Source organism: Sceloporus occidentalis, unplaced genomic scaffold (genome assembly GCF_023333645.1).
Source record: "Sceloporus occidentalis isolate IW3139 unplaced genomic scaffold, rSceOcc1.0.p SCAF_2, whole genome shotgun sequence".
Lineage (NCBI taxonomy): Eukaryota > Metazoa > Chordata > Lepidosauria > Squamata > Phrynosomatidae > Sceloporus > Sceloporus occidentalis.
In genome coordinates, this window is record NW_028316982.1 from 175,994,888 (window position 1) to 176,014,399 (window position 19,512).

General features: G+C 44.0%; 1 protein-coding gene across 2 annotated transcripts in view; it reads right to left on the bottom strand.

The window, feature by feature from the left end:
- The window catches only part of PRKX (protein kinase cAMP-dependent X-linked catalytic subunit), a 68,129-nt gene extending 51,887 nt beyond the window's left edge, over window positions 1–16,242 (bottom strand). The window contains exon 1 of one of the 2 annotated variants that reach the window (XM_089508054.1): window positions 16,051–16,242. In XM_089508054.1, the coding sequence (XP_089364180.1) occupies window positions 16,051–16,234 (184 nt within the window). In that variant the 5' untranslated portion in view covers window positions 16,235–16,242. Of the gene's footprint in view, window positions 1–7,738; window positions 7,780–16,050 lie in introns of those variants that run through there. The other variant, XM_089508055.1, reaches the window with a different exon arrangement.
- Window positions 16,243–19,512: the final 3,270 nt, after the last annotated feature.

A 19,512-nucleotide genomic window follows, 5' to 3' on the forward strand; every position in this document is an offset into this window, starting at 1 on the left:
AGTCCAAAGCACTCCAGGCCCTGAGATTTTCAGACCAAAACTGGATTCACTGGGGAGAGTCCTGGTGCTGTAACTAAGCATTATTTATTAAGCATTAACTACAATTGTTCAGAGCACAAAAAATATAAACTTTAATGAATGAGAAGAAACTTCTCCAATTGAAAATTACATTTTTGAAGTTCAACACAGAACAGAAAAGAGGAACTTATTCTAGTTCTATTTTAAAATAACTGTTTTTAACATCACGTGGCAACTGTAGTCCATCCAGAGTAAGTTTTTCAGGCTCTACTTTGAAGAGAAACATTCACATTTTCTCTTGTAAAAGTACTGTTGCAAATTTGACACATTTTTAACATAACGAGAGTTGCTTTCCAACTAAAGGAACTTTTTCAAGCAAAAATAGAGTTTTCCAAACTTTGCTTTCATGGGGTTGTGCCCATTAACCAATACCCATTGTTTGATTATTATTATTAATTAAAGTCAGGTTATGGAAGACTTCATCCTGAAAGTTGTCATCAGCATTGGTGGGGAGGAGGGTGGAACAGAGAAAGGAGCAAGAAAGAAACAGAGTGACCAAGGAAAGAGGGGAAGGGTAGGCAGAGATTATGGGAATGGGAAGGGTAAAAAAATGACAAGAGAGAGATGGGAAGAAGATGCTTAGCTGGAGCTGTGTGGTGGGGGAATGGAGAAGGAGGAAGAGAAAGAGGAGTAACATCAAGAATTAAAAGAGAAAGAAATCAAATGCCTAAGCAGAACTGAAGAAAAAAGGCAGATATAACAGGTTTTGCTGACAGTAGTGCAATTCACATGAGCCTCAGATGGAGAAAAGACATTTTACTGCAGCTTCAGCCATTTAGTGTAGGGTGTAGAAAGTGAGAACAAAACTGAACAAGTTAACAATCAGATAGGAAAAACCAAAAGATTGCAGTCCTGTATCACCATGTTCAACAACAACTGAGGGAATTAGCCCTGGGCCAGCTCAGTATTTTCCTAAACCAACCATTACCTCATTGAGATATGGTGTTTGCTGTGGTTTGAGGGGCTGCTGAGGGAGAGGCGCATCAGACCTGGAAGTGCCCATAGTTGTCTACTGAAGCCACTCTGAAGCAACCTGCATCGATGATGGCCATGGCTTCCTCGTAAGTAGATCTTAACGGAGCTGTCCAAGGTATGAAACCTATTTTAGGGATAGGTTTCAATGTCTTAGATCCAAAATACACTGCAAAAATAATCCAGTTTGTGACCGCTTTAATTCCTCTGGCACAATGATAGGGAACTGTAGCTTGTTGTGGCACCAGAGCTCTCTGACAGAGGGGTCGTTCCCACTACAAGAATCTCAGAATCCTGATTTGATGTATATGCCCCTAGTTCCCACTAGAAATCGATTCTAATCCTCACTGGATCGATTCCAGGGGAAATAAAGTGGAGCAAACAGAAAAAGCCCAGGGTTTTTTGGTAGCAGTTATTTTGTGTAAATCTACAGCACTATATAAAGGTTAATAATAATAATAATTGAGGTTGTTTTGAGAAGAATTGATTCTCAAGCGGGTTCAATAAGTGGGAATGACAGATCAGAATCGATTCATTCTTAAGGGGAGGGACTAATGGTAGAGGGGTGTTTACGATCCCTACTCAGTTTTTGGCAGATCCACCATTTCCTCCCCTCTCAGCACTGCCTTTGTATTTGTGCCGGTGAATTTTTAAAAAAACTAAAATTGATAAAATATTTGATTGATTGATCAATCAATGGATTGATTGATCAGTCGATGGATCAATCAATTGAATATTCTATCAATTTTATTTTTTTAAAAAAAAACATTGTCCCCCCTCCCTTCATCCTCGTGCCTCATTCCCCAGCTTCTCCCTCCGTCCCTGGCTTCCTCCTTCAGTCCCCATCTAGCTCCTTCTCCCTCTGTTCCCTGGTTTCCTCCTTCTGTCCCTGGTTTCTTCCTTCTGTCCCCATCTGGCTCCTTCTCCTTCCATTCCCCGTTTTCCTCCTTCTGTCCCCAGCTTCTTCCTTCTCCCTCCATTCCTCCGTTTCCTCCTCACCCTGAGCTGAATTGAAATGGTGCCATGCCCAAAAAAGTGATTACACTGGGGTAAGAAAAGACCTGCTTTATAGTGGGAACAAGGAACCCTTTGGAATCGATTTCCAACACGGAGTGAGGGCGAATAGGGAATCGGTCTAAACTGCAAGTGGGAATGAGCCCAGTGAGGGCTAAATGTTTCACAAAACTACAGTTCCCAGAATTCCCCTGCATTGAACCAGGGCAGTCTCAAACTGGATTATTTCTGAAGTGTGCTTTGGACCTTAGATAATCCATTTAAGGTCTGGGATAAAACACTGAGCAGATCCCATGCTCACATCCCATATAGTAAAAAATAATAATAAAATAAAAATGTACAAATGTGCTTTCAGGACAACGTTTTTGTCCTCAGATCCTCTCCTTGTCCTGAGGCTCGGGGGTGGGGGGGGGAGTCAGGCCTGAGACTCAAGTCTAAAACACCATGCAGAAATAACCCAGTTTGAGACCACTTTAACTCCCCTGGCTTAATGCTAGGGAATTCTGGCAACTGTAGATTTCTGAGACATTTAGCCTTCTCTGTCAGAGAGCTCTGGTGCCACAATAAACTACAATTCCCAAGATTCCTTAGCACTGAGCCAGGACAGTTAAAGTGGTCTCAAACTGGATTATTCCTGCAGTGTTTTTGGATCTCAGTGTCAGGTTCTGATAGCAGGCAACACTGTCTACCAGACATCACCTCTCAAAATTGAAAAAGAAAATCAAACAGTGTTATGATGGGAAAATAGAATTATAAAGAGCTATATTCCTCTTCCACAATGAGCAATTTTATACAATAAACTCACTGTATCTACCCTTATTTCTCTATGGCTCCATTTACATACAAATATACAATATATATATGAATTCAATGGGTCACACTTCTAAGGTGTATAGAATGCAACAAAAATTCTTTCCAAAGGACATCAGAATATGAACTTGTAAATACCATTTAACCACTGCGCCACCGCCACCAGGGTTCCTAAATACCATAAGGTCTAAGGAAATTGATAATAGAATCACATGATTAGCACTTTAAATGAAAAAACAAACAAAAGAACAACTTCCTCTTAGTAAAAGGATACATAAACAATACAGTGTAACAAGCGTGTTTCTTATAATAATCTTTCCTTTTCTCATCTATCTGGTATGATAATTACTAATTACTTCATGAGTGCACTTCCTGTAGTATTGACCATGGCTTGGTATCACATGTAAACACACTCATTTCCAAGATCTTGGGACAAAAGAAAATCTTTGGACTGAAGAAAGAAGGAAGGTAAAAAGATATACCAGTTGCACATTGGGTCTCTTCTCTCATGAACTGTCGAGTTTGTTGAAAGATATGCTGAAATAAGGTTTTTAAAGAATTAACAGTGAAATTAATTTTTAATTGAACATTTATTCCATGCATTAAAATTCCCATAATTTGTTATATATCTGTTTTTTCTTAATATGTGAATTTTCCAAGCATTAAAGTGTTTCAAATCCATAAAACTATGGACAATGAAAATAAGAGAAAGAAAACTGGTTGCATAATTTTTAATACAGTGCAGATAGCGAGACTGAAATACAACCAGAAGAGGAAGTAACTCTGGCCCTATACAGACAGCCAAAATAAAGCTGCTTCGAGTCACATTGGAGGTATGGTGTTTCAATGATGCGTGTGTCCTAAGAGTCTGGAAGCTGCACGAAAGCTGCATGCCAGTCCTTAGGACTGGAGCATGGCTTTAGTGCGGCTTCTGGACTCTTAGGATGCATGTATCATTGAAACATCATACCTCCAATGTGACTCGAAGCAGCTTTATTTTGGCTGTCTGTATCAGGCCTCTGTGTCTCAATCACCAAAAACACAGGATGAGGCTATAAATAAGCTAGCTTTCTGTTGAAAAAGAGTTGTTATCTCCATAGTATTTGAGCATTTTCACATTCTTATCCTATCTACATGCTACACAACCAGGTTTTTCCAGGTATCAAAACTGCAGTTGGTACATGCTTCCCCAACATTGATTTTTATTTTAAATAACTTTTTTCCTTTAAATATGTTTGCTAAAAATTAAATTTCAAAGTATTTTCAGATGTTTTGTTGTTATGGTCTTTAAGGTGACTCTGATTTATGATGACCACATCATGGGGTTTTCTTGGCAAGATTTATTCAGAGGGTTTCAGTTTGCCGTTGTCTGAGAGAATATGACTTGCCCAAAGTCACCGAGTGGTTTCCTTGTCTCAATGGGAATTACAATCCTGATCTCTTGCTCCAACATTCAAACTACAGTTGCCCCTCTGTTTTCAAGGACTTGAAGTCCACGTCCCTCACCTGTTTGCGGGCGGCAAACAGAGGGGGACAAAATGGAGCATGTGTCTATAGTGCACGCCCATGGGTGCATGCAGGTGTTCATCCTCATCCAAGCCAATGGGACTTGAATATAGGCAAATTTCTGTTTTCACAGGGGGAGGGCAGAATGGATCCCCTGCAAAAACGGAGGGGTGATTGTACATTGCAATGGTTCCAGAAGTGCTACTCCCAGCCAGAATACAGTCACTGAATCAACTGCTTAATGGTAAGTCAGCACTTATGTAAATCTGTCAGCTAATGGGAGACACGTGCTGATAGAACTTCTTTCATTAGAATAAGAACTGGAGGATGGAAGGACTTCAAGTAGACACTTGTTTATCCCTCTGGAACTGGTTTTCAAGTGGCATCAAAGGGCTGCACGGTGATGAAAGGAAAAAGTTCTGTCTCACCGGCATTGAGTATTATTACAAGAGTAGTTCTTGTAAATAGATTTAGACCACATAACTTGAATAATACAACTTAAGTCAGTTTAATGTATGCCAGGAAAACCCCCATAACATTATACAGAATGCCCCTGTTTATCTGGTAGGTTAGGAACCAGAATTCTATCAGAAAGTGGAATCAATTGAAAAGTGGAATGGGGGGGGGGGGGGAATTAGTTTACAAATGCATTTTGGTTGCCAAAAACATAAACAACACACTATTACGTTTGAATGTGTGTAAAAGCTAAACAATGAACTATATACAGTGCACCCTTTGTTTACGCGGGGATCCGTTCCAGACTCCCCCGCGTAAAACAAATAACGCTTATGCTCGAGCCCCATTTAAATTAATGCGGCTCGTGTATGTGGCGGTGCAGCGGCACGCATGCACCATGGGTGCACGCCCCATTTGTCCCTATGGGTTGTGCGCCCCTTCCTCCCCGTGCGGCTTTCAGCGTATGCTGAAAACCACATATGACGCAGGCGCACTGTATATGCACACACAAGTGAAGTAAAATTACCAGAAGCATATATTTGGAAGATTATCGCACCAGGTTTACAATGTTCCCCGATGTGTTCTAACGTGCATGCGTGGGGGCACACACAGAGCGTGATGGGAACCCGATGGGGCCCAGAATGCTTTTACCACACAGTGGAACGCCGCCTTCGCCGCTGGGCATTCCCATCACGTTCCCATTGAGTTCCAGGGGACGCCATTTCTGGGGCGCTTTAGTTCCCAGTCCCCTGGAATTCAATGGGAACACGATGGGAACGCCTGGTGGCAACGGCACCATTCCGCTGTGCAGTAAAATAGCATTCTGGGCCCCATCGGGTTCCCATCACGCTCTGTGTGTGCCCCCACGCGTGCACGTTAGAACTCCTGCGACGGTCTGGAGTACCTGTTATCAGCTTCGGCTGATTCGCCAGCTGCGCCCATACCTGGCCCAGAGGGACCTTGAAACTATCGTACATGCTCTGGTAACTTCGAGACTGGATTTCTGCAATGTACTCTACATGGGGCAACCCTTATACCAAACTCGGAAGCTGCAAATGGTGCAGAACATGGCAGCGCGGCTGGTCACTGGTGTCCCCAGGACCAGCCATATAACACCTGTGCTTAAAGATCTCCATTGGCTGCCCATCCGCTTCTGAGCTCAATATAAGGCGTTGGTTATTACCTATAAAGCCCTAAATGGCTTGGGCCCAGGTTTCCTGAAGGACCGCCTCTCCCCGTACATTCCGCCTCGCACCCTCAGAACATCTGGGCAGCAACTCCTGAAGGTGCCTGGGGCCAGGTTGGCTGTTACTGCCAGAAGATCCTTCTCCACAGCTGCCCCAGCCCTTTGGAATACGCTGCCCATGGAGCTCCGCTCATCTACCACCCTGGCCCAATTCAGGAAGGGTCTTAAAACCTTCCTATTTAATCAGGCATTCCCCGACTAAATATCCTATGGGCCTCCCTCCTCTCTCGTGGCCGTGAGGTTGGGCTAAGGGGCTTTTTATTGTTTTTAAGGATTGTTGTTATGTTTATGGTTTTGGCTGTTTTTAACTTTGTATGATGTTTGCACTTTGTTGCCTTTGTAAGCCGCCCTGATCGTTTGGAAGGGCGGGGTATAAATAAAAATTTTATTATTATTATTTATTATAATATTATATTGTATTATAAGCAAAAATACTGTAAAGCAATATTATATTGTAAGAAACACACTGCTCACAATCTCAGAAGCACTATGGACTGAACACAGAGAGAGGAGCAAAAAGGTGTGAAGCACTGCTTGTTTTGGATTGCTGTGGAGAGGCTTGCATTGCATTTTCCCCTCTCAGCTTGCTTTACAAGCAGCACATACATGCAAGCAGTCCAAAATGAGCCTCCATAGGAAAAGCTGACACAACCCCTCTCTTTTTACACTTGCAAACTACACAAGTTCCATTAATTGAAGGAGAGATGCACTCTTTCCATAGGTAAGCCTTGGGACTGCACGTGTAGCTGAGGGGTCCCAAGTGTTTTTCATAGGCAAGAAGAACTGACAAAAGAGTGGGCCCCCTAGTCAAATTAATGAAACTTGTGTGTAGTTTGCAAATGTAGAAAGAGCAAGTTGTAAAAAGCAGAGGCTTTCCATTGTGCCAAGGTCACTGTACCCCTAAGGCCCCCTAAGGTGTTATTCTGAAGCACATGTCTTAACCTCAAATGCCATTTCATTTAGGCCAACAATCTTGAAACTGAGAATCAAGGTTTTTCTAGTAATCCTTATAGCAACAGTGGTAAAGCATACTCCAAAGGTTTTCTGTTACAGTTTTCACTAGATCCATCCAACAAGGCCAGTGACCACAGACTGTAAGGAGATACACCCCAAAATATGTGTAGAGTACCTAATCAGCCCTCTTACTCAAATCTTATACGGCCTTTAGAATACCAAAACTGTCAGTCAAGGCAGGTGGAAAGCGATCATAATACCTTTAACATGAAACCACAAAAAGCTGTGCAATCATAGAGAAATCCAATTAATCTGAAAATCAGAGTAAGAGTGAATGGTTTCATGAAAGTCAGATCAAGCAAAGAAGATAAAAGTGAAAAGTGACATGGACAGCAGACAGTGAGGAAACAGAAGATCAAAAACATATTGCCCATAGCCCATTTAATAATTTTTAATTTATTTTAAACAGTGTTACTGCAATTAGTATTACTAGCGTTACTGTTAGACTTTATAAGAGTTTGAAACATGTGACCATCACAGAAGAATTCAACATAATTTAAAAACAGCTCAACTCATCTAATCCAGTCATTACAGCAAAATCTTGCCTCAGTTTCCACTGAGCTTTAGAGTGGTGGAAGTGTTGTGACAAACTGCTTTTGCGTCTGCCTTCTCAAAAGAATTCAGTGAGAAGTGAAACCTTACCCTGCGCCAAAGGATTTAGCTTCATTAGAGAAGAAGCAGCATTCTTCTCTCACTTCATATCAGGCTTAGGAGAGGGTGAGCAGGTGTTTCTGCTGCGAGTGACCTTCCCCAATGCCTGCTGCAAAATGCAACAAGACACAAGCTATTATTTGAGGTTTCTGCATATGGCCGAGAACCCAAGACAGTTTTTAAAAGAAAAAGCAACAACTGAACCACAAACCCAAACCAAAATGTGTGAATTCCATATGTACACAGACATGCAGACTCCAAAATTTTTTAAAGGTCTGAGAATATTCTGACTGAGAAATCTTAAGCTAGTCACTCATTCACATCTTCTTCCACTCCTGAACCAGTATAGATGGTGAGGGGAGAGAATAACAAAATAGAGAGCATGAAGAAATATATATGCTGCGCCAAAGCCCTGGATATGTGATGCATTAAAGTATGTTACACACACACACACACACTTGTGTGTCTGACTGTGCACATCTGTGCGTGTATTACACACACCCTTAACTATTCTATTAGGTGAAAATTTAACTATGCTGAGAAACAAGTGGACAAAGAACAACAGGAATTCATTTTAACCAATGTATCACCTTACTATCTTCTTCCACCTTCTGCTGCAATTTCAAATACAGAATACTAATAAAAGATTTTTTTAAAAGATGCCCTCTTGCCACATACTGTGCTGTGAAGATGCAAAGTTTGCTCAAAACAAAAACAATTGCTCAGTTCACAATCTGAAAGATTACTTGTTTTAAAGACTGTAGCTGCCAGTTTTTAATTTCCTTGTTATTTAGAGGAATGCCTTGCAGGACAATTGACTCTTTATTTCTTAAGATGAAGGCTGCTGTTCATCACACATAGTTAAGCTGTTTCAAACTGACTAAAGTCAACGGGATAGAAACAACCTGTCTGCAAGACTGCAATCATAAATGTTGTCTATTGTTTGGTGACATACAATATGGGTTCAGTCTGCTATTTCGATAAAAGTTATAGGCAATACCACAAATTTACACTGTGATCCTCTGTGTATTTACTCAGAACAAGTCAAGTCTCACTTTGTTCAACAGAGCTTACTTCCAAGTAAACATGAAGCCTACATTCATTTCCTTCACAAGTTAATCATGTAAAAATCTGTAGTAATGCTGACCATGCTTATCTTACAACCTACGAATGTCAACATATGCCTGAGTTTGAGGCACATCTGACAGCTATATTTGTATCAATTTCAAAAGTTACACCCAGTTGACAGAACATGAAGAGTAACAAGAAATGAAAAGTCAAGTCTCAAACTTCAGATGAATGTAGTCAAGTTAGGGAGTTATACTTTTTGTTCACATTACAATTCAAGTATGCTTTTTTGTTCTAATTCCCTTTTGCATTTACAAATACACCAAGACCAATTAGCAAAATAATGACAATAACAATCAAGAGCTACTTTGGCATATACCACACTATATTGAGTGCAAGCTGAATTAAAATTTTTGACCTGTTGTTTAGTACTAATGTGATTTCTCTGGGGAAAAACACTATAGGCCTTATTTCCACTACAATATAAATTATAGCAGGATTCAAGGTAAATTACCCTAGTTCTCATTTGAAATTGATCCTTATCCTTATCAGATCGATTTCAATGGGGAAAATGCGGGTCAGACTCAAAAATCCCAAGGTTTCCTACACCACTTCCAAAGTGGTGTTTTTTGGGATGAATCGTTTTATTGTAAAATAAATAGATTCATCCCAGTGGAAACCACAGGCTGATTCGCATCCACCACCGGTGACAGCAAAATGGTAGGTGAAGCTGCAATGGCCCCTGCCATCTCCCTGTCACTGTCATTCCCTCCCTCCCCCACCCTCCCTGCCTACCTGGGTGCTGATGACTGGGGCTGGGCAGCAGCGATGGCACTGGTGGCCCTCTCCTCCAGTCCTCCTCCTCCATGGCGTTCCTTGCTGCCCAGCTTCCTTCTTCTTCTCTGCCCCAGTACGCCTACATTAGAAGGAGGCTCGGGGCAGAAGGAGAGAGGCAGCAGGCCCGAAGGACACAGGACAGAGAATGGAGAACACACATGTGTGATTGCCTCCAGGCCCCCGCAAAGGAGGGGAGAGATGCAAGCCAGGCGTACGGAGGCACACACGCACATGCATCCTCCGTCCTCTGGGCCTGTTGTCTCTCTCCTTCCACCACCAGCCTCCTTCTAATGTAGGCCTACCGGGGCAGAGAAGGAGAAGGAGGCTGGGAAGTGGGGAGCACCATGGAGAAGGAGGACGAAGACCGGAGGTGAGGATCACCACCACCGCCGCCGCCGGGCCCCAGCCACCAGCACCCAGGTAGGCAGGGAGGCTGGGGAAGAAGGAAGGGAGGGGAGGAGGAGGAGGAAGAAGAAGAGGAAGAGGCACCCTTGGATCACTGGATCTTAAGGTAGGAAGGGGGAGAGGGAGAAGAAAAGGGATGGCTGCTGGTCTTCCCCAATGGGAATGACAAGCGTTTAAAAAACACCGATTCCAAACAGGCCCCCTTTACATAATGGGGACGAGGGGTCTTTTGGAATCTGGGTTTTCCCTGTGGCAAACCCTGAAATGGATGTGAGTTATTCCCCCAGTGGGAATGGGCCCAATTCCATTTGATATAAATGGAAAAACATCCAAATGTATATAAAATTAAATATGAAATCTACAGCTCAAAATCAGTGCCCCAAAGTTGAAATATACAGTTAAAAGGGTAGTAGAAATATTTATTCAGTGCATTCACTAAAGACACTATACAGCAAGAGAAGACAATGTTTTTAAGGAATTTAAGTATAAGTACAGTAAAATCAAGTCTGAAAACACAAGTGGTTACATGAACATCATCAAGCACATCCAGAACTATGTTGAACTGAAACAAATTTACATGTTTTCCAGAGGAATACTGCAAAGAATGGTATGTTTGTCTGAGAAAATACTCATTTGCTCATTTTCATGTTATGCTTCCTTTGCCATTCCATTCTAAGGCCTAACCATGCCTATTTTCTTAAAGCTGTCAAGGATAGCCTTCGCTATCATGAAAAAAATGGGGAAAAACACATAGAGACACAAAGACATACCAAGATTTTTTAACACAAGGATACAAACTCATGAGCCAATAGCTCCAACTGTGCAGAATCTCCCTAGTCTGGAAGGACTAATGAGGGCATATCGCCACCATCATCACAGATATCTCAGGAAATACTACCATAACCAAACAGGTGCAGACATCTGAGTTAAACTGTCCATAGCAAACAGTAGGCCAAGGTGGGTGCAAGGAAATCACATGATGTCATTCTTCCCTTCATGCCCATAAAGTCATTACTGTTGTTTTTAATATTTAATGTTCAGTATCATAGCCCCAACTGATCTCACAAGGAAATGAATTCTTAAACACTTCTGTTACTGGCAAACTCCCTCTGAACAAATTCTGCCAAGAAAACCAGTGACAGGTTTTCTTAAGATCACCATAGGTCAGAAATGATTATCACATGGACCCTTACCCTCCCTGAAACGTGGCTAAATCATCCGTAAAGTGCACAGGTGTGATAACCAATCACACTTGCCTCCCATGATTTAATCGTCATTGAGGTGTCAGGCTTCTCTCCTGTCCTCAAAGTGTTCATGGAGTAGCCATTTCTCCAATAACAGAAGTTCCTGTTGTTGAAAATTGGCTGCCCCACGAAAGATTTGAGGATGGGAGAAGAGTCCAAAGCCCCAATGACGATTAAATCACAGGAGGCAAGAGCAATTGGCTATCACACCTGCACACTTTATGGATGATTTAGCCACATTTCAGGGACAGTAAGGTTCCGTGTGATAATGAGGCACACAACAACAACAAAAGGCAACCTGCTTTAAGGCGGAGACTGTGTCACTTGCCCAAGGTCACCCAGAGTGTTTCCATGACCCAACAGGGATTCAAACCCTCATCTCCCGGAGTCATAATCTGACACTCAAGTCACTATACCATGCTGGTTCCTATTTGTGTCTTAGCTAATTCAAAACAGATAAAATACAAGAGAAGAACAGGCAGAGCTCATACCCAACTGTGTTCACTTTGCACAATGAGAATCTATGCAAGTAAACTAAGGGTCAAAAGGAGCAGCATGATGCAGCCCCTTTGAGTGCTGGATCAGGGCTGTGGCAACTATAAGCAGCAAAATGTCGGTCCTTGTTGCTGGAAAAAGGACAGCATTTCAGCACTCCTGTGATGTGACATATAAACACTGTGCTGGCTGAATGCTGCAATGATGCCTGCCATCTGTCTGGTGTATTGTGCCAGTCTGCTTCGCTCCTAAGTCATCTTACAAGCTGTCAGGTCAGACACCATTAATAAACATACAGGTTAGCAAGAGTAATGCAGACAGGTTGCTTAGGAAGGAAAGCCCTAAACCCAGCAACGAAACATAGGTCAATAACCTCTTAACCAGACAGTCCGAAAAATCCTTCCATGGAACGGATTAACAAAGAAAGGATGGAAATATGCATCTCCACAATACCGCATAATTGCCTACATGGAATTCATTGTTGCCTTTGGCTAGAAACCGGCCAGAATTTCATTTAGTGTAAACAACCCAGTTTAATAGACACTTCTTAGGCTAACACCTGCATTGGAACACACTTAGCCACTGCACAACTTCTAAATTTTGCAAGAAGTTCTCTATTCAAAAACTGACCACAGAAATATACATATTAGGGGAAGTAGTCACATTTTCTTGTATTTTCCCCCAAATGTGAGGATTGATGTGGAAACTTGACAGAATGGACTGATGACAATACTCTGGCATCCCTATCTGTTGTTACATCTTTTTTCAAACTGTACAGAAATGTATGTATGTGCTATGGGCTGCCTGCCCTGCATAGATCCACACATTCCTTTCAATGTCTGAAATGAAACTATGATGTTTTCCACACAACAAGGAGCCATGCTTACTTAACCCTCACCTATACGCACTCATTTCTACACAGAATAATTCCCGAAAAGCGATCGTGTCTAACCAAAAGGTGGAGCTTGTTTTGATTACATGTGCTCTCTCACAAACTGTTTCCCCTTAGATTTTCCCATGTATCATGTGGCACAATCATCATACCCTCTCTTGTTTCTCTGTTTGTCTCTTCCTCTTGCACTGTAGCCAAGGCCTAACAAAATAATCATCTATGAAAATTGGAAGCAAATACTCATCAAAGAGAAGAAATCTAGGAATGATCATTATGCCTACATGGAGGACTCACCTATCACTGGACCTGTGAGAAATTCCACAAATTACTTGCATTTTAAAATGAATACATGCATTCCAGCTTGTCACGTGAACAATTCTAAAATGCTTAAGATGGAATGAAACCTAAGGAGCTGAACAGAAGAATAAACCCACCATTCAAGATATAAACAAGAGTCTGGGTGGAATTTATATGAAAAGCACACATACATTTAACAAATACTCCTCATTAACCTGAAGAGCTATGGACATATTATACCAAGTTTAACTACAGTACTTCACCTCAATGTCTCACAAAAGCGAGAACCATTCTTTGCCATGATGCATGCACCATTTAAATAAGATATTATTCAGTTAATCTAGGCTGAACACCCACTGTCCTCACCAGGACTCTAAACCACTTTGCATGCAAATATTTTCATTCAAAGGGTTTGTGGGCTGCAAACTGAAGAGTAGTTTTTAGTATTCCTGGATAAACAAGACCACACACTGTTGACAAAACTGGTGGAGTTTCATGCCAATACAGAGAATCAAAAGGAAAATTCATTTATGTGTATAGAGACATAGGGAGGGAAAGATTATCAGACTTTTTTTTAATTGGGTTTGAGGTTCTGAAGCCACCTGCCAGCTCTTCAGGGGACATTTGTAAAATCCTGGACTGCTGGTAAAAGTATCATGCTGCTCTGATCACAAAGCAGGAAAGATTCAAAGACCTAGCTGTGTTAGTCTGGAAAATCAGTCTCAAAGGGATCATGTAGCACCCTTGAGACTAAACAAAAGAAAGAAGCTGGTAGTATAAGCTGCTGTGTTGATTCTGCCTTGAAGTCATTTTATACAACCCTAAGGCAAACATACCACAGGGTTTTCTTGGCAAGTTTCATCAGAGAGGAGTTTCCCCTTACTATGCTCTGAGGCTGAGAGAGTGTGACTTGCCCAAAGTCACTCAGTGGGGTTTTCATGCCCTAAATCAGTGGGCCTGAACAGACAAGCCAAAATAAAGCTGCTTCGGGTCACTTTAGAGGTATGCTGTTGAAATGACACACGCATCTTAAGAGTCCAGAAGCTGCACCAAAGCTGCACTTCAGTCCGTAGAACTGGAGCGTGGCTTTGGCGTGGCTTCCAGCCTCTTAGGACACATGTGTCATTTAAACAGCACATTTCCAAAGTGGCCCAAAGCAGCTTTATTTTGGCCTGTCTGAGTCTGTAGACTTTGAGCCTATTTCCTCACATGTCTGAGGAAGAAAGCTCAAGTCTAGGAAAGCTCATGCTCTCAGCTTTTTTCTTTCACATATCCAGGAATAGCTGCAAAGTACAGCATCATCCAAAATCCACAAAAATGTGACACAGTGGACCCTTGGTATCTGTGGGGTTTGGTTCCAGGGCCCACAGTGGACACCATAACCTGTGGATGCCCAAGTCCCATTAAATACAACGGCAGATTAAACTCGCGTCTCCAACCTATAATATAGCAAAATCAAGGTTTGTTTTTGGAATTTATATAGTTTTTAAACATTTTCAAGCCGTGGACATTTGAATCTGTGGATGAAGAATTCGTGGGTATGGAGGGCCGACTGTATCTGGTTTGAGTCAACCAAAACACATATTATACGTGGCACAAGCTTTTGAAGCTCCACTGGCTTCTTCCATCAGACATAGGTGTTAAAAAAGATACAGGTGTGTGCGTATACATACAGTGGTCCCTCCAGATTTGCTGGGGTTAGGAGTGAAGGACCCCCATGAATGTGGAAAAACTGCAAATAAAAAACTTTTTACCAGAGAGAACACCTCTCTAGGAATCTCCAATTCCTCCAGTGCAAGTCTATGGTCAACACCTGCCATCACAGAATCAAGCTGGAGGACCTAGAGATGGCTAGAGAAGGGTTTTCTCTAGGAACCTCTAGGTTTGCCAGCACAACTCTATGGTTGACTTCTCGTTGAGTCGCACTGGAGGACCTAGAGATTCCTAGAGAGAACATATATTAATCAAAACCGCAAATAATCAAAACTGCAAAAATTAAAGCTGCAAATGTGGAGAGCCAAATGTCTATATTACATGCACTCATCCCTCCATATTTGTGGCTTTGATATTTGCAGATTTGATTATTCACAGATTTGATCAATATGTTCATTCTAGGAATATCTAAGTCCTCCAGTGCAAATCTGTGGTCAACTTTAACAAAAAGTTGCACTGAAAGACCTAGAGATTATTCCTAGAGAGAATACTCTACTAGGCATTTGTAGCTCCTCCAATTCAGTTTTATGGTCAGTGTCTGTTGGACTTTGACCACAGAGTTGCACTGGAGGACCTAGAGATTCCTAGAGAGGTGTCCTCTCAGGTAAAAACATGGTGTTTTTGTTATTTGCGGTTTTTCCATATTCATGGGGGTCTTGTGCCCCAGCTCTATCAAATATGGATGGACAAGTGTGTGTGTGTGTGTGTGTGTATCTCATATACATACACACCCATATCTGCAAATATAGGGGGGGACAACGGTCTACATCATAATAAAAAGCATATATACACACAAACACAGACATTTACATATCCTTTCAGTCAGTCAGTCAGTCAGTCAGTCTCTGGGGTGCTCCAAGCTCCCTTTGCCAGACAGGGCAGGAGAGCAGCTTAGCTTGGACGGTGTGAAGCTGGCCCAGGTCTAAGGCAAGAGGCGGCGCCTGGAGGGAGGGAGGGCGGGCGAGGGCTACAGAGGAAGCCAGCAGCCGGCCCCATCCTCCGGGACCGAGCCTTGCGGGGAGAAGAAAGCGAGGAGCCAGAGCCTCCCCCCTTCTGTCGCCCAGCTTCTCTTTGGGGCTCCTTTCTTTCTTCCTGGGCTGCCTGGGGCCCCTCAACCCACCGCTCTCCCCAGGAGCCTGGAGTTGGGGCACTTCTAGTGGGGCCAAACCGGATTAAGAACTCCCAGCCCTGTTTGGGCTGGGAGAGGAAAGGCCCAGTGGGGGTCCCTGGGGCGGAGGAGGAGTGGGGGGAGACCGAGCCCCTTCCCCTCCTCCTCCTTCTCCCTTTGTGGCGCCTTGGCTGCTGCTGCTGCTGCTGCTGCTGCTGCTGGGGGCTCCTCCTCAGTCACTCACCCACAGTGGCCAAGGTCTCCAGGTCCTCCAGTCTGTAGGCAGAGGAAGAGCAGCAGCAGGAGGAGGAGGAAGAGCAGGCGGCAGTGGAGGAGTCCTGGGCCGCTCCTCCGCTGCTTCCCAGCGCCTCGCAGCCTCCGGGGCTCCGAGCCCCCACTTTGGCCCTCACTGCGCTCAGGGTCTCCATAAGGGAAGGCAAGGGCTGGAGGAGGAGGAGGAGGTGGAGGAGGCTGCTCCAGTCCTGGGGTGGTGGGTCTCTCTCTCTCTCTCTCTCCTCCTCTCAGCAGCTGCCCGGGTCTCCTGCCTTGAGGCGAGCAGAGGGAGCAGCAGCTGCAAAGCGGCGGACGCCCAGCATTGCGCCTGGGCTGAGCGCGGTCGGGTCTCCTGCTGCTCTCTCGGCCTCTGGACCAGGGCTCCGCGGCGCAGACAATGGGCTGCCAAGGCCGGCCTCTCGCTCGCTCGCTCGCTCGCCAGCCAGGCAGCCAGGCAGCCGGTGGCACGCGGGAGGAGCAGGAGCAGGAGGAGGAGGAGGAGGAAGGAGGGAGGGAGGGAGGGGCTCCCTGCAGCTGCTGCAGAAAGAAGAAGCCTGGCAACTTAGGGCAGGGCAGAAGGAGGGGCCAAGGAGGAGGAGGAAGGCAGCCCCAGCAGCAGCAGAAGCAGACAAACGCTTGGGGAGCCCCTCTAGGTGGCTAGTAACGTCCGGGCTGAACAGATTTTGTTTTCCAGGACGCCTCCCTACCTGCCAGTCTGCATGGGGTCCCAAAGGGTCCTCCTTTTTTTCCCAGGACGCTCCCAGGAGAGAGTCCAAAGTGTCCTCCTTTTCCCCCAGGACGCCCCCCTCCATGCCAAGCAGGAGGGAGCCCAAAATGTCCTCCACTGAGAACAGGGCTAAGGAGCATGAATGTTTCTCTTCCTCGTCCCTGCGTGCTGCTTCTGTACAGACTGACACAGCTCTCTCCTTGAGTTCTGGCTTCATATGAATATTGTTTAGCTTGTGTTTCTCTCGAATGTCCTATATTCAGGGTGACCAGAGGGTGACCTTCTGCCCAGGAGGGACTCCAAAATGTCTTCCCTTTTGAACAGGACTAAGAAGCATGGATTTGCATTTATATTATTACAAGTTGTTTTTTAGCTTGTGTTTGACCATGTCCTCTGTTGTTCTTGAATGTCTTATATTCAGGGGAAACAGAGGTCCTCCTTTTCCTGGACACATCCCTATATTTCAGGCCTCTGTCCAGGAGGGCCTCCAAAATCTCCATTTGGAGCAAGACTAAGAAGTATGAGTTTGTATCTTTATAGGACTGCTGTTTAGCTTTTGTTTGGTCATGTCCTCCCTTTTTCTTAAATGTCCTACAGTTAGGGTGACCAGATGTCTTCTCCAGGACACATCCTTGCATTCAGCCTTCTGTCCAGAGGGATTTTGAAAATGTCCTCCATTTAAGCAAAAACATGAGTTCATATTTAGATGAGTTCATATTTATATCAGTGTTTTTAGCTTTTGTTTGGTCACATCTTAGATTTTTCTGGAAGGTCCTACAGTCAGGGTGACCAGACAGCCTCCTCTTTTTCCAGGACAAGTCCTGCATTTTAGCCTTCTGTCCAGGAGGGGTTTCATGATGTCTTCCATTGGGAGCACAACTAAGAAGCATGGATTTACATTTATATGAGTTTATATTTATTTGGCCTTGTTCTACATCATTCTGGAATGGCTTACATTTTGCAGTGCCTTGTCCCCCTTTGCAGTTAGGACATCTGGTCACCCTGCTTCCGTCATCATCATCTTTGCTGTTGTGTGCCTTCAAGACGTTTTCAATTTATGATGACCCTATCATAGGTTTTCTTGGCAAAGTTCTTCATAAAGGGTTTGCTATTGCCATCCTCTGAGGCTGAGAGTGTGTGACTAAATGTGACTAAAGATCACTAAATTGAGACTGCCCTACTTTGGTCACATCAGGAGAAGGCATATTTTATCAGAGGAGTTTATCACACGGGAGGAATTTCTCTTAATTTCAAATGAAAAGAAAGTGGGCCAGAACGCATTCATGTGAATTCGCTAGTTCAGCGAATTTACCTGCATTTGAATTATTATTATTATTATTTATATAGCACTGTAGAACTGCATTCAAACTGACTTCCCATTGCCCAAAAATAGCTTGCCATTGCCCGAAATTGCATGTGGTAGTCTATCACGCAATAACATGAAAACCCATGATTGCGTTCAGATTGCCATTGGATTATACTTCCAGTTTCCCTTGTCTGATAATGTCCAGAAAAGGCAATGATGCTGGGGAAGGTAGAGAGCAGTAGAAAGAGAGGGACACCACTGCCAGATGGTTAGACTCAATCAGGGAGGCCATGAGCCTGAGCCTACAGGACCTGAGCAGAGAGGCAGAGGACAGGAAAGCTTGGAGATGTCTCATCCATGGGGTCACCATGAGTCAAAGTTGACTCAAGGGCAGCTAACAATAATATCCAAAACCCACAAAAATACAGCGCGCCCGTGCCATATGCGGGCGCACCATACACGGTCTTGAGCGTATGCGCTCAAGCCGCGGGAAGCGTGTGGGGTGGAATGGGGGTGCGCACCCATGGCGCGCTGCCGCACCAACGTGCACGAGTCCCATTGTTTCCAATGGGGCATGAGCATAGGCGGAATTCGTCTTACGCAGTGGGATCTGGAACAGATCCCCCTTGTAAGGAGAGGGCTGACTGTACAGTGTGCCCGCGTTGTACTCGGGCGCATTACATGTGGCTTCCAGCATACGCCAGAAGCTGAGCTGGAAAAAAGGCTCGCGCGCCCCAGAAGAAGTAATGGGGCGCCGCACAGCATCACACGGCAGGCACGAGCCCCATTACTTCTAATGGGGCTCAAGCTTACGCGTTTTTTCCTTTTACGTGGGGGGGGGGTCTAGAACAGATCCCCCGTGTAAAAGAAGGGCCCACTGTACATGTTGCAAGCTTTTGAAGCTCCACTGGTTTCTTCAACAGGGACAAGTGTTAAAAATCGTGTAGGAGAAAAAAAAAGTCAGAGTTAGTCCGAAGCCTGCATTTTGTCAAGATGCAGCCATTCTCAGTTCAGGTGGTATTGGAAGAACATTCATGCAGACAGGCCCCTGTTCCTTCTGGCCATGTGGGTACTGCAGGAAATAAAATCTAAGTTCCATTAGCAAGACAAAATGAGGTTATCCTCTTGAGATCCAAGTTGCCTCAGTCCATTGTGATGCTTACAAGCTCCTGTGTTAGGCAGAGAGCACTGAATTTCTAAAGAAGCCCTCCATGTTTTTCCATTAGGAAACATTTTTAGGTGCTGTATTGACTGCAGTTTGTCCATGCACTGAGGGCTCTTTCACACAGGGCAAATTTGGAACGTTATCCCAGGGTCAATGCAGAGTCAATCATGGGGTTTCACGTTCTTTCAAATGAGTTCATTATACAAATATAGAATGCAATACAGAATCAATCATG